Here is a 14,492-nt window from a genome sequence, read left to right as displayed (position 1 = left end):
GGCCCTGACTTCTCTCTCCCTAGCCACTTGGGCCAGTTCCTCCAGGGGAATCCTAAGGCGTTCCCTGGCCAGCCATGGTAGTCCCTCCGGTGTGTCCTGAGTCCTCCTTTAGGCTGTCTCCCGGTTGGAAGTACCTGGAAAACCTCACCAGGGAGGCGTCATTTGAAATTCTAGGATGTCCAAGGAAGATCCCGCCTTTCTCGCCTCTAATTAGCTGGAAAAGCTCTACGATTGGCTATATATCTGAAGCTCAGCTGTGATTGAAGTCACTTACTGAAAATGGCACACCGGTACATTTTCGTTCATCACGAGTACGACTTACAAGGCATTCATTCCTACTAGAGACCACTGCAAATGTAATGATTTAAAAAGTGATCTAAGACTCTAAAACTGCAATAAGTAAGACGTTTACATTGAAACGATAAAACAATCATGTTGGAAGGAAGGTTACACTGAAGTAGATTTCCTTCTCAGCCGGTTGTAGGGTCGTTAGGTTTTCTCCTTTTTTATAAAAGCCACAAAGGGTCCCAGTGCTCCTATTTCCACCTCTCAACTGAGCGTTAATGATATTTATCCATGCTCTGAATATTTTAAAGTAGGATTAATGTGGACAGCAATGAATGCAAGTTTTACCAAAGTTACACTGAAACTCAGGGACATCTTTTCTACAGTTGCTGTTATCAGATCATTTTGGGACACGGTTCATTAGTGGTTGTCTTCTGATTATTATATGGTTAAATCTGGCATTATTTTCAAAACCAAGGAAGTGGAGTTCTTGTGCGATAATATTTTGATGTTGGGAACATTTTTCACACTCAATTGCAGATTTTTCCGAGTTTCTCTAAATGTTTTAGCATTTGAGAATTATGTAAAAAGTCTCAAATCTGTTAAAATGTTGGAAATATTTATTTTTCATGTGCTTTTGACAATTAATGATCATTTAATTGTAATTTAATCTAATTTGATACTTTGGGAGGTCTCATTTAAAGGAGCCAGAAGATATCAAAGGGGTCATCCACAAAATTATGTAAAAAAATCTTTCAGTTGTTAAAACTAAAGAGTAAAATGGTCCGGGTTTTTTTCTCCTTTTATTAGGGTGTCTGTCGTCTACCAGGTCTGTCAGTGAGAGAAAGTAAACGGGTATAAATAAAGTGAATCTGAGCTTCAGCCAAAGCTTTAGCTGCAGATAGACTCACATGAGTGAAAGACATGGGTGGAAGCAGAGATTACTGTGGGAGATAGAGGGAGGCTGGTTAAAGAGGATCAGTTTATCTTCACATGGCGCCCTGAGGGCATTGAAAGAGGCCGACGTTTTATCCTTCATTTGATCATAACAGTACAGCAGCAGCAGGTTTACATCCACACGTGTTTGGGGTTTTCTGTGAAATCAAAATCACTAGGCCCTTTTTAAATCACTTCAGATTATCGTATTTAAATAGTTATTTTCACTCTGATAAACATTTTTATTTATTTATTTAGTTGTGGCATTTTAAACTTCTAAGATTGAACTGCTCAGCTGCTGTGACAATTTCCAGAAGGATTTTATTTCAAGCGCTTATTTGTTTATTTTGGGAGGATGGCTCCCCCTATGGGTAATGTGTGAAACTACACATTAGGTTAATAAAACTGAGTCTCTGGCTCAGACGTGTGTGAAGTTGAAGAATCAGTTATTTCACTACAAAAAAATCTGTTTAATCTAAATTATAATAATCTGATAAAGTTCGACTGAATTACTAAAATAGAGTTAGGACAGCATCTTTGCTGTGCTTTATTTCACCTCTGAGGGATTTAAATTTACTTTAATTCCATAACCACATTTTCAACTGCTGTTTCTGTTCACACACACACACACACACACACACACACACACACACACACACACACACACACACACACACACACACACACAAAACCCAGATGGAGGGGGATTAGTGAAGATTTTTTCACGTTTAATAAACAATTGAATGACACAGTTCTGGGGATGAACCTCAAAGACACAAGAATTGTGCAGCATGGGTGCATTATCCTCCTTCGTCATCAGGATCTGTCAGATTGACATCTGCATTCATCCTTCAGCAGGTACTCATTCATACCCGGAGACAGCTTTGTCTTACTGACCTGCACACAAACCTGATCCAGCCTGATTGATGCTCCTCTGTCCAACACACACCCGGCTAGGGAGGCAGTTCAGACGCTAACAAGCATGAAAGCTCTAGCATTCCTTGAAGGGTCGTGTATTCCCTCTCATGTCAGAGTCTTACACTAAGATCATCTCATGTCGAGTTAATAGTTGTTTTGATCAGATTTAGAAATTAACATTGTGTGATCTCTTAGCTCCAATTTGTGAATGTTAAGCTTAATATGTTTCCCACTTCTGCCTCCTGCTGGTTGAAAGCGGATTGACAACAGCTGTAAACAACCCAGCTGCAGGCTTCGAGTGTGGGCAGCACAGATGTTCATTCCGGGTTTAGCTCTGTTCGTATGGAGTTAGGATTGGGACATAATTCAATGTAACTTGTACCAAGTTTTTTAACTTGGAACATGTTTCATGACACGTAACTTTGGATTCGTAGCTTGTAACTTTAGTTTTCTAACTTGTAATTCTCAATTTGTACTTGTATTTCTTGTTTTGTAACAGGAAATTTTCATTTTTTACATGCATTTTTTGTTTTGTAAAATCAAACTTTTATTTTGTACATTTACTACTTATTTTGTAACATCAAACATTCATTCAGAAACATGAAACTTTCAGTTTTTACCTAGCAGACTTCCAAAATAAATAAATCAATGTACACGTTTGAAATCAAAACTCTCAAAACACACATTTCATTCTACAGGTACAAACCTCAAATCTACAGTGTTACACATCATTTTGTCTCAATTCTAGCGTCGGTGGGAGGAACTTGGGGTGGAACCAATGAGAGCACGAGTCTTAGCTACCAATCACGTTTCTCAAATTCCTGTCCAGTCATTGGGAGAGGAGGGCAGGGTTCTGTCAGAGCTGTAGAAGGCGAGAGTTACGACACTCTTTGAACTCGCCGACTCGCGGTCACGTGGTTCATGGAGCTCTCTCAGTTCCAAACATCCCAATGCCGTAAGTCAGTTTGAACGGCGTATGGTGGGACAAATCACAAAAATTTAATATAATCACATCTACCCTGGTGATTTGTGGTAATTATTGAATAATATTATATATTATGTCCTAATTCCTTCACAAAGTAGCCTATTTATATTTTTCCGAGCATTTGTAGGAAGAGAAACACCCGTGACTGTTCTACATTACGGGAACACGACAGTCCTAACACACTGTAGAACACATTTAAACCACATTACTATAATATATTATAGCAATAAATTTGATGTAGTAATGCAACACACTGCTCCTATAGTGCCAACCCCAATCAACCCCAATCACCAAAGTTGTTTGGTGCAGTTTTTGTTCATCAGAAGGCGGCATGGTGGCATGGTGCTGTCCCATGTGGCTCAAGAATCACTGAAACCAGTTAGAAAACAGTGGCTATAAGTGTTAAAAACTCTTTAGTGTTGTTTACTTAGCTGACATAATTGATATCAACTGTAAAAACATTGTTGATGTAAATTACTTTAAAGGCCAAGCTCCCTGAGAAACAATTTTTACTTGCTCATTTTGATATATACTTTAACATGCAGAAAATGGTCTTCTACCCCTATTTCCTGCATTATTTTTGTAGAATCAGAAGGGCTTCGTTGCCATGTGTGAGAGAAATCACAACATTAGGAAATTGCTGCAATACTTGGTGCAAAAGAAATATAAAAATAAGAGATGAGGAAATGTAATAACTAAGAATATAATCATGATAAAATATTATAAAGTGGCAATAATTAGAGAAAAGGCTACCATATAAAAGACAGTGTAGGTACTGATCTGAGCGGATCAGTTCAGATACAAACACAACACCGGGTCACGTGACTGGAGTGGGCAGGCCTTGGATTGTCATTCATGAGACCAACAGCAGAGGGGAAGAAACTATTCTTGTAGTGAGAGGTTCTGGTCAGAGTGGATCTGAGCCTCCTGCCAGATGGGAGCGAGCCAAAAAGACTGTCTAGGGTGAGACGGGTCAGCTGTGATCCGACCTTCACGCCTCAATGTCCTGGAGGTGTACAGGTCCTGTTTTCAGCCATTGACTTTCTCAGCAGAGTGTACAACACGCTGCAGCTTCTTCTTCTCCCTGGTGGTAGCTCCAGCGCACCACACTGTGATTGAAGACATGAGGATGGGCTCGATGATTGTGGTGTAGAACTGCCTCATCCACTGTGCTGATAGGTTGAATTTCTTCAGCTGCCTCAGGAAGTACATCCTCTTCTGGGCCTTTTTTATGGCTGAGGTGATGGTGGGCTCCCACTTGAGGTCTTGTGTGATGGTGGTGCCCAGGAAGCGACATGAGTCCACCATCTTGATGGAAGTGTCAGACAGGGTTGGGGGGGCTGTGTGCTTCCTTAAGTCCACAACAACCTCCAATGTCTTCTGGGTGTTTAGCACCAGGTTGTTGTGGCTGCACCAGAACACCGCCGTTCCACCTCCATTCTGTAAGCAGACTCATCCCCATCAGAGATAAGTCCGATGACGGGGTGTCGTCTGCAAACTTGATGAGTTTGACAGACTCGTGGTTGGAGGTGCAGTCATTGGTGTACAGGGAGAAGAGCAGAGAGGAGAGAACACAGTCCTGAGGGAAACCCTGAGATTCTTCCCCACTTCACTCGTTACTTCCTGTTCATCAGGAAGTCGGACAGTTTGTCTTGGAGGAGGTCTGGGAGGATTGTGTTGAAACAGGTAAATGCTCGGCTTATAACCACAGCACTTCTGCATTTACCCGGGTCCTCCACCCATTACACGCTTGCGCATTTTGCACCAGAACACAAGTTTGAGTTCATTGATCAAAAAATGATAAATTGTTCCAGAAATAATTGCATTTTCAACTAAAATAGTTAGAAAACCATAATAATGCAAGCACACTCTCACAAACATAAAAAAAACCTCTAAATTTTTAAGGAACATTTGATGTTGGAACTAGAGAATCTTTCAAATATCTGTCACGTTGAGAGCAGGAGGTTTGGACCCAAGATGCAGAATCCCCAGAACGACTCGAGGCAGGAGTAGTTAAGAAAATAAATTCCTTTAATTTAAGGAGGATGCGCCAAAATCCAAAGCACAACTAATAAGACTAACTCTCAAAAGCTCACTGAAAATTCCAAAACAAACAAAAGCTCACACATGAGCACAGACTCGGGAAAACTTGAGAGGGAAACGAGCAACGCAGACACATACGACAATGAACCAACAAACAGAGTGACAAGACAGGGCTTAAATAGACTGGGAGGATGAGAGGGAGATGAATTGCAGGTGTGTGGGGAGAGGGACCAGGTGAACACAATTACCAACTCAGGGAGGAGGAAGAAAACACTGGTGGGAAAAACACTAAATAATGAAAGGCTGTAACAAAGGAAAATGACTTAAGAGAAAAACAAAAGACCAGAAGGCATGAACATAACTAATATTCTATGGGGAAGCTGACACTAAGGAAAACACTACAGAAAGAAACTACAGGGGCGTGGCTAAGAGGGGGGAAACCTAGAGGGCAAATGGGGAAACAGAACCAAAGGAGGACAGATAAACCTAAAACTACAAATCCAAACTAAAAGGCTGTGGGAAGGACTAACACACACACAGAGACATAAACAACTCACACACACACATACTGGGCTGGGGAACAAGAGGCTGGAGCTGCAACTGGAGGGACAGAGGATAACTAAATGAACAACGGACCTGAGGGAATGATAAAAAGGCCTACAAACAGAAGACACATAACAGAGATGCAGACAAAGGACACATGAGGGCGCTAAGAGAACACAAAAGGGAATCCAGAGAGGGATGGAGAAACATTAGGAGACACATGGGGAAAGACGCAGACAAAGGACACATGAGGGCGCCATGAAACACAAAAGGAGAACCTGGAGTGGGAACTGGAGGGGCTGGGGAACAAAGGGACACGGAACATGACAATATCCAGTTTTGATTCAAATATCAAAACAATTAACAAAACTGATTCAAAAGCCTCTGTTAATAAAATTGCAACTCAGAACTTAATTAATTGTGGTTCAGGAGCTATTTTGTCAACAATCACAAACCAGTCACACCCGTAATAATTTCCTCACCGTTGGTTAATGGTGCAACAGCAGCTCTGAAAGCAGATCTCTAACAGGATTTCTGAAGAAAAAAATGTTTCAAATCTGGAAACACACAATCCATCTGCACCTCAGGCTGCTGTGTGCTATCAATCATAAAGCGTCTGACAAGAAGATGAAGATATTAATCCCATGCATACATGTCCAGTACACGTCTTCAGTGTTGGAGACAGCCGACATATGCAGACAGTGAATACTTTCTGTTGTGTGTGTGTGTGTGTGTGTGTGTGTGTGTGTGTGTGTGTGTGTGTGTGTGTGTGTGTGTGTGTGTGTGTGTGTGTGTGTGTGTGTGTGTGTGTGTGTGTGTGTGTGTGTGTGTGTGTGTTTACTGCATGCAGATGAAGAAGCAAGACTTTCAGAGTTACAATCTGAGTTTTTGGACTCTGAATCCAGAAACCAACATGGCAGCATTTGGATTTCATGGCTTTACTTTCAACAGCATATCCCTGGGGGTGTGCATATATATGAGGGTATTTTATGGGGCAGCAATTCAGCTTAACCAGCCAAAACAGTTCAGCAGTGCCTCCACTTCCTCTGCAGACATAGAAAAGCCAGAGCATCCATCTTCATCATGTCCACGTTCCACCAACAGCATCATGACCAGCTGCATCGCTGTGTGGTACGGCAGCTGCACCACATCCTGCTGGAAGATCTCTGGAGCTTGCACGGCTGCAACTAATAAACATGAGTCGATTAATCTGGTCTGCTGCTTCAGAATGATGCATGTGCTGCAAAAAACACTCAAGGGATGCAACAATTTTCAACTGTCGATGCGACAAAATATACTTTGTCATAAAAAACATGTTATTTATTATAGAAGGTTCTTTCTGACTTTTTTGTGCCGTGAAAAAGTCTCTCCTAATCTCACGAATCTCGCTGTGACTAATGATTTGAGCGGTGGAAAAGTGACCATGTGTTTCATCATGTTATTTGTCCGGCTGAGTTCTTTTGTCCACCTAAAGTGAGAGGATTGAGCCGGGATCTCAGAGGTTAGTCAGCAGGATTTATGAGGCTCAGATTCAGAAATTAAAGGAACCCCTACGGTGTCACGTTATCCCAGGAAGATTAAAAAGCACGAGTAAAAACAAGTTCTGCCCTGTTTTGTTATTTTTCTTTCTCCCTTGTGCTTTCTGCCTCGCTCTCAATCCCAAACACACACGCTAACATGCGTGTCCATTCCTCCCACATTTCATCATCTATGAGCCTCCACCCCTCCTGTTCTCTCGTCTTTACTCACTCTCAGTCTGAAGAATGAAGCAGCGTGGATCTCAGCTGGGATCATCTCTCTCTCTCTGTCATCCCGACCTATCCATGATTCCCTCGGAGCATGTGAGAGACACTTTTCACCGCTTTCCTCTCTGCCGCTGAAGGACTTACAGACAGCGGGCACTCTCGTTTCCTTTCTTGCTTCAGCGTTTGAGCCGAACTTCAAACTGGAGACGAATGTAGAAATCGACTGCTGGGATCAGCTGATCCAGCTTCAGCTGTCCGTTTCAGGTGACCGGGCGCCCTGTGAGTTCCACAGACTCGCCTCACGTCGTTTATTTATTTATTTGTTTATTTATTTTTTATATATATTTTTTGTCCTTCCTTGTGTCCTTAATAAGCAGGTCCTTATTCCAAGCATCTTTAATTTCCTTGTTTTCTTGTTGAAAATGAGAGGAAATAATTTGACTTTATATGTCCGATGTGTATTTTTTGTGCAGATGATACCTCCTCCTTTGGTGTGTTGCTGTTTTTGGAAAAAATGAAAATTGGCAAAAATCTGATTTGTAACAGAATAATTAAAGGTAGTTATTTTACCAAGTGGGGTAAAATATTTTAGTCCCTAAATCTTATCAAAACATGAAATTGTGACTGCAAAAAAATAAATAAATCTTCAAAATTGAAACATTATTAGCATACATTATTATTATTATTTTAATATTACTTATTTAGATATTATATTATTATATTATATTATAATATAATATAATAATATGTTATATAACAGTAAAAAAAGTAATATTGCTTTGCATGACTCAGAATTATTATACTATGTATTTCTCATGTTTCAATTTACCTTTAACCCAAAAAGAATCCTTTAATACCAATGAAAGTCTAGAAAATCACCAATGAAATCTCAGAATGTCTTTAAAATGTCCATAAAATGTTTTCTCTTTTTGTTTCATGACATGTTTAGATTCACCCTGCTATGATTGATTCCGTTTTGAAGAGATTAAAGATTACTTTAGCCATAACTAGCACATGAAACCGTATAGACTATATATATCTATATATAGATATCTATATCTATCTATCTATCTATCTATCTATCTATCTATCTATCTATCTATCTATCTATCTATCTATCTATCTATCTATATATATATATATATATATATATGATATTTATATATATATGTATATATAAATATATATACATATTTATATATATATATATATATATGTATGTATATATATACATATAGATAGACAGACAGACAGACAGACAGACAGACAGACCTCTAGGGACCAGCTGTTAAACCCAAACCGGTCTGTGTTTTTGTTCCAGGTGACACTCACAAGGTGGAGATGCCCAGCAAAGAGATGGAGGTGGTGAAGGGCCAGATGGTGGTGTTACAGGCCTGGTACAGCCCCAACTCCGACATCTCACTGAACACCATCATCTGGCACTTTACAGGCAACGAGTCCAAACAGGTGAGGAGCTCAGACCCAAGAGGACGAACTAGCTCGACCCCCTCTGTAGACCTGATCCCAGTCCTGATGAGTCCTGTGACCCAGTTCTGGCCTCCGTAGCGTAGCAAAGAGGAGAGTCGCTTTAAAGGAATTACAACAAAACTCTGATCCTCTTGTGTGTTATCACAGAGTTCACTGAACTTCAAATAACTGGACTGAACAAATTAAACAACTTTGTGAGGATACATTTTATCCCCGTCTGCTCCATCAAAACCTGAGGAATGATGCATGCTCTTACTGGTGGAATACCAATAAACGATAATATTTTGTAGATTTTTGTAAATGTCACTGAAGCATTCATTTATTACAAACAGTTTTTACCTTTTGTATGTGTAGCGTGTACATGTTTGTGTACATGGTTATTATAATCTAAATAATTTCAGTGTTTTGATGCCTCTGAGCTTATCTCAAAGAGAAAATCTGCCTAAATTTCAACATCCACCAGCTGTACATTTGGGGATTATCTTCATATCAGTTTTCCCGTGTTAATCTGCACATCTCGACATGGCTGAAGAGAGCAGAAATCAGACGATTTCCTCTCGAGCGATAATGACCATCAATGTGTCGTTTCTGGTCAGGTGATAAACTTCAGCTCAGGGAAAGTCGGGCACGGACAGAACGAGTTTACCAAGAGGGTGGGCTTCAGTGTGACCATGCCCTCGGCCAACCTCTCCATTTACATAAACGACACCCAAGAAACCGACTCGGGGCAGTACTTGTGCCATGTCATCGTTCCTGGTGGTCCCGGCCTCACCGGAGAGATGAGGCTCAACGTCAAAGGTAATGGCATCCATGGCAACAGATGGGTACTATTCATGGGTCTGCAATCTGCGGCTCTGGAGCCACAAGTGGCTCTTTAAGAGCAGGTTCACTGAAAATACATTTTTTTACTTGTTATTTTTGAAATTGATCAGCCACTCTGAGTTGAACAAGCAAATGGAATGTGACAATATTATTTCCTGCATTAGTTTTTGATAGAAAATAGATGAAAAAATGTTTGGTTACGAAAAGCCCAACAGCTCTACGTCATGCTGTCAGCATGGACTCACTCGTCTTGGCTCACAGCGGGGAAGGCTGTTGTTGGTTTACTGTCCAGTAAACAGCAGAGAACCTCTCGGCTAGTTGAAGCTAACCATTAGCATTACCAACTCCACCGCACGGCTGAATTCCTTCAGGCCTGCGTTGCAAAGCAAACCGAGTCAGTGGTAGAGTCGTGTTTCTGTTAGCCAATCAGAGGCAAGGTGTCCAAATATCAGGAAATAAGACTCCACATCCTGCTCTCTGAAGCTATACTTTCTCCTTCAGCTTACAGCTACATCTTCAAGCAGGCGCACCGGAAATGTTTTCCCAGAGAATGACTTACAAGGCATTCATTCCTACTAGAGAACACTGCAAATGTATGAAAAATCTGAGTACAGTTGACCTTTAATAACTTTGGCTATGTTACTAAATAAAAACTATGCAGGTTTAAGCATTAGCTGCAGAAACAAAATAAATGGGAAAATGGTTTAGTCAGAAAAAGCCAGTCTCTTTTAGGTCACAGGGAAAATTAGCATTCATGAACTCACCCACCTTAGCTTGGAACCACGGAAGGCTACGTTGACTTAGCAGCCAGAAAACAGCAGAGCACGTCTCAGCCCATAGAAGCTAACCATTAGCATTAGCAACGCCACATGGTGGAACACCGTAACACTGGTGTTATTTGTGGAGATAAAACTTCAGTGCATGCGGGGAAAACGGGAGCGCCAGAGCTTTTATTCCCCACAAGTCATTCATTCATACTACAGAACTAAATGAGACCTTTAAAGCCAAATAATAGAAACAAAATGGCGTATTTCTTAAAAATGACAACACAGGTCTTATAGTAGATATTTACAGTAGAGAGGGAAATTGAGCTTTGGTTTTAATCTCAGAGTTTTGACTTTTGTCACAGAAATCTGAGAAAAGAGAACCTTTTTTTCAGTGGCCCTAATCCTCTGTCTTGGATATTTCTCAGAATTGTAAATGTGTTTTTTTTTCCAAAGGTTGCAGACCCCTGCTCTAAACACACCCAGATTCTGTTAATTACAATTCTTTGACATGCCCTCAAAACCAGAATATCTTTGCTTCAGAGGCTCATCAGGAAAGTCCTTATTTCAACTCAGTCATGTTTTTTTAGGATTTACACGTTCAGCCCAAGTACTTTGAGGGATTTTTAATTGAAACAGTCTATTGAAGAAAAAAAATAACTCGTGAGGAAGTGGTGTCCGAATAAAACTCATTTGCTGTTAAGGGATTCACGAGCTCTGAGAGAATTATGTCATCTTCCAGAAGCAGATGGAAACAAGTTATTTTTATACAATCTGGCCACTGCTCTGAGAAATCTCAGGATTAAAACTAATGTACGTGGTCAGTGGCTGATGTGTTAGTAAGATGTGTGTGTGTGCGTGTGCATGTGTGTGTGTCCAGTCCCACCATCACCTCCAGTGTGCAGCATGACAGGAACCTCGGTGGTGAAAGGCAACGTGACTCTGAGCTGCAGGTCCAGTGATGGGAAACCAGCTCCTCAGTATAAATGGACCAAGGCTGCACCTGTTTCTGAGGTCTTCTTCTCCCCGATGCAGAGTGAGTACTTTAAAGGGGTCACTCCTTCCCTTCTGGTCATCTTATAGATCCCCTGACCAAATAAAAGACAGGACTGCATCCCTTGAAGTATGCAAGTGAACGGGGCGTGACTGAAGCTCCCCATTAAGCTCACCATTTGCATCCATTTGTTCTGCCATGTGGGCCTCTACTGCCTCTATAAACACCCAGCACGAGAAAACCCATGCCATTATTTGTGGTAGAGGTATTTGTGATAGAGTTCATTATTATTTGCCATCAAATTTCCAATTCAATCCAATCCAATTTTATTTATAAAGCGCATTCACAAGGCATTACAACCAAACAAGGTGCTGTACACTAAAAATGTTAGTTAATCAAACCGGCGGTATACAAACATGTCGAACACAGATAAAAGATAAAAAGGAAATACAACAAAATTCCCAAAAGCTAACAGCTAAAAATCAATAAGACACAGGGTGAATAAAAATTAGAAAAACATTTTAAAAAAGAACCTCAATAGTATGGAAGTTGATATTGTAAAGTCAATTTTTAAACAATGCAGATGTAAGTGATGGTCATAATTATGTTATATAAGCTAGGTTGAAGTAGTGAGTTTTCAGGCGTGATTTAAAAATGCTAGCTGTTGGTGCTTGCCTAAATTTGTGTGCCTAAATCAAGCAGCTTCAGGAGTCCCTGTTTGTGATGTCGCAAACAGGGAAATTAGCACCCCCTCTCTATTGTCTAAACTAAAAGAATAGCTGCTCTACTCTGAGCCTGAGCCCCTCCCCAATATAGAAGCTTCTCCGCTTATAGAAAGCCTAAGTCTCCTCCCCTTCCGGTTGGCTCATGACTCCCTGGAAGAACGAAAAATGAATGCAAGTTAACGGTGCTGTAATGTGTGTTTCGACCATGCCAGTCGTTTGAGATTCATCAGCTTGTAAAAGTTCGTAATTAGCATGACTACAAACCAGAAATCGGCACATCGCAAATGTGACGTCACCACAAATTCTCCTCTCCCCTAGCGTAGCTGCTACTTACCACATGGCCAGATCTGTGGTGGTTCTTTCCTCCCGAAGGAAGGATTTGAAGTTTGCTGAACTTGCAGCCATTTCCCCTCTGTTCTCTCCGTGTCTGGTTCCATGACGTCACTTTCGTGAAGCGCATTTGTAGTCTTGGGCTTATTTTCACACAAAACCTAAAATTGTGTTTCCCCCCGTTCTTGTTATCAAAAAGCTTCTTTAAAATTCAAGGACATCATATGTGAAATCCATGGAACATACAAGCGGAATTAGAAAATGACGTTTTTAGCCTTATTGACTTGCATTCATTTTTTTCGTTCTTCCGGGGACCCATGGTCCGGAAGTAGATGGGCATGACTTAGGCTCCGTATAGCAGCCTTTGGGTTGGGGCTTGTTCCTTAAAGTGACCTGAAACAGCTCATTGTGGAAGGTACTGAAATCGTCAAGAATAAAACTGCGAGGACCAATTTACCTGAGAGGGATTTAGTGCAAATAATTTTAGGAACTTGTTTTGTATAGATCATAGAACTATTGTAACTTAAGGAAAAGTCATAATTTTTGGTGATACTGCGTTCTACAATAAAAAAAAATAGTCATGCAGGAAGATTTTACAGCGCCTTGTTTGGTTGTAATGCCTTGTGAATGCGCTTTATAAATAAAATTGGATTGGATTTTGGTTCATTTTCTAAAGGTTTTGTTAGACATCAGAAATCCAAGAATAATAGTAGAATTACATAAATTTGCCAAAGAGGAGCATCAGAAGTCAGTCTGATTGATTGTTTGTCCCCAAAAAAATAAGACAACAACCTGCTTTTGTTCTCCCATTTGATGTTGTAAGCAGCCAACTGAGCCCCTCCAAGACACAGACTCAAATCTTTCTGCCCGCGGCTGAGGATACTCCAAATTTACCTCAAAGGAAGATTCTCCAATTTTCCACGACAGGCAGCATGAAATCCTCTTTGCAGAGGGAGACACACGGCACCCCCACCCCGCCCCTTTAACTGCTGCCTATGAAAGAAAAACAGAAAAGCTCGTTATTTTGAAATGACACTTCAAAGGAGGAAAAAAACGCCATCTGCTTCTGAACGACAGGACTTAGGCTGATTGATGGTGTATCGACTGATCCACAGCCTTCATCTCTTTATTGCAGAAAAGTCCCCATACTCATAAGTTGAAAACTACTCCCTCTGATTGTGCATTAACACAGGCTTTTGTTGTGCTGAACACACACCCATGTTACGCGTGTGTGTGTGTGTATTCTCTCACGTCACTCAAATGCTGTGCTTTTAGCTATGCTGATGCTAATTCTTGTGACTTTTGAACTTTATCATCGCTGCTTATCTCTTTCAGCAGTCTGTCTGTTGTTGATCCTCTCATTTTGCTCATTTCCTGTTGACCTCGTCTAACAAGCCCCCTGATTGGCCCCTGTAAAGACATAAGTTGGATTTGGTACTAAATAAATCCACAGCAGCACATGTTGCTCTTTCATCCTCTTCATCATTTTACGCCACTCCTTCCCTGCCTCTCATTCATGCTTTATTTCTTTCATCTCTCCTCCTACACAAAAACTCAGAATGGAGAGCATGTCCACAGCCCATGCTTGTCCTTGGGTTCATGGGTAAGGTCGTTCACTCATTCATTCTCCCTTTTGTAACCCAAATCCATCCCACCTTCACCTGCAACCCTCCACATCCATAGGAGGTGCATTTTCTGTAGTGAAAATGTCTGTAGAAAAGATTTAAAGGGGAAAAAAATCTACCCTATGTATAAAAATGCTCTAAAAACATTGATTTAAAATTTGTTTTCAAGCTTTAATAATTAAAATAAAAACACTGGTTGTATCCTTAGGCTTTTTTATATATTTTAAAGGTGTGGAACACTGAAAGCCCATTTCTTAATGATTATTTCTGATTAAAATGGGTCACTCTG

General features: G+C 40.7%; 1 protein-coding gene across 3 annotated transcripts in view; it reads left to right on the top strand.

Annotated features, from left to right (window-relative positions):
• esamb (endothelial cell adhesion molecule b) overlaps window positions 1-14,492 on the top strand; it is an 82,733-nt gene that overhangs the window by 55,386 nt on the left and 12,855 nt on the right. Inside the window, exons 1-5 of one of the 3 annotated variants that reach the window (XM_054742538.2) lie at window positions 7,611-7,734; window positions 8,777-8,922; window positions 9,540-9,741; window positions 11,410-11,565; window positions 14,137-14,181. In XM_054742538.2, coding sequence (XP_054598513.1) covers window positions 8,797-8,922; window positions 9,540-9,741; window positions 11,410-11,565; window positions 14,137-14,181 — 529 coding nt within the window. In that variant the 5' untranslated portion in view covers window positions 7,611-7,734; window positions 8,777-8,796. Of the gene's footprint in view, window positions 1-7,610; window positions 7,735-8,776; window positions 8,923-9,539; window positions 9,742-11,409; window positions 11,566-14,136; window positions 14,182-14,492 lie in introns of those variants that run through there. The other 2 variants (XM_054742536.2, XM_054742537.2) reach the window with 2 other exon arrangements.

The sequence above is a fragment of the Nothobranchius furzeri genome, chromosome 13, assembly GCF_043380555.1.
Source record: "Nothobranchius furzeri strain GRZ-AD chromosome 13, NfurGRZ-RIMD1, whole genome shotgun sequence".
NCBI classification, from domain to species: domain Eukaryota; kingdom Metazoa; phylum Chordata; class Actinopteri; order Cyprinodontiformes; family Nothobranchiidae; genus Nothobranchius; species Nothobranchius furzeri.
This window is presented reverse-complemented; position numbering and strand designations above follow the sequence as displayed.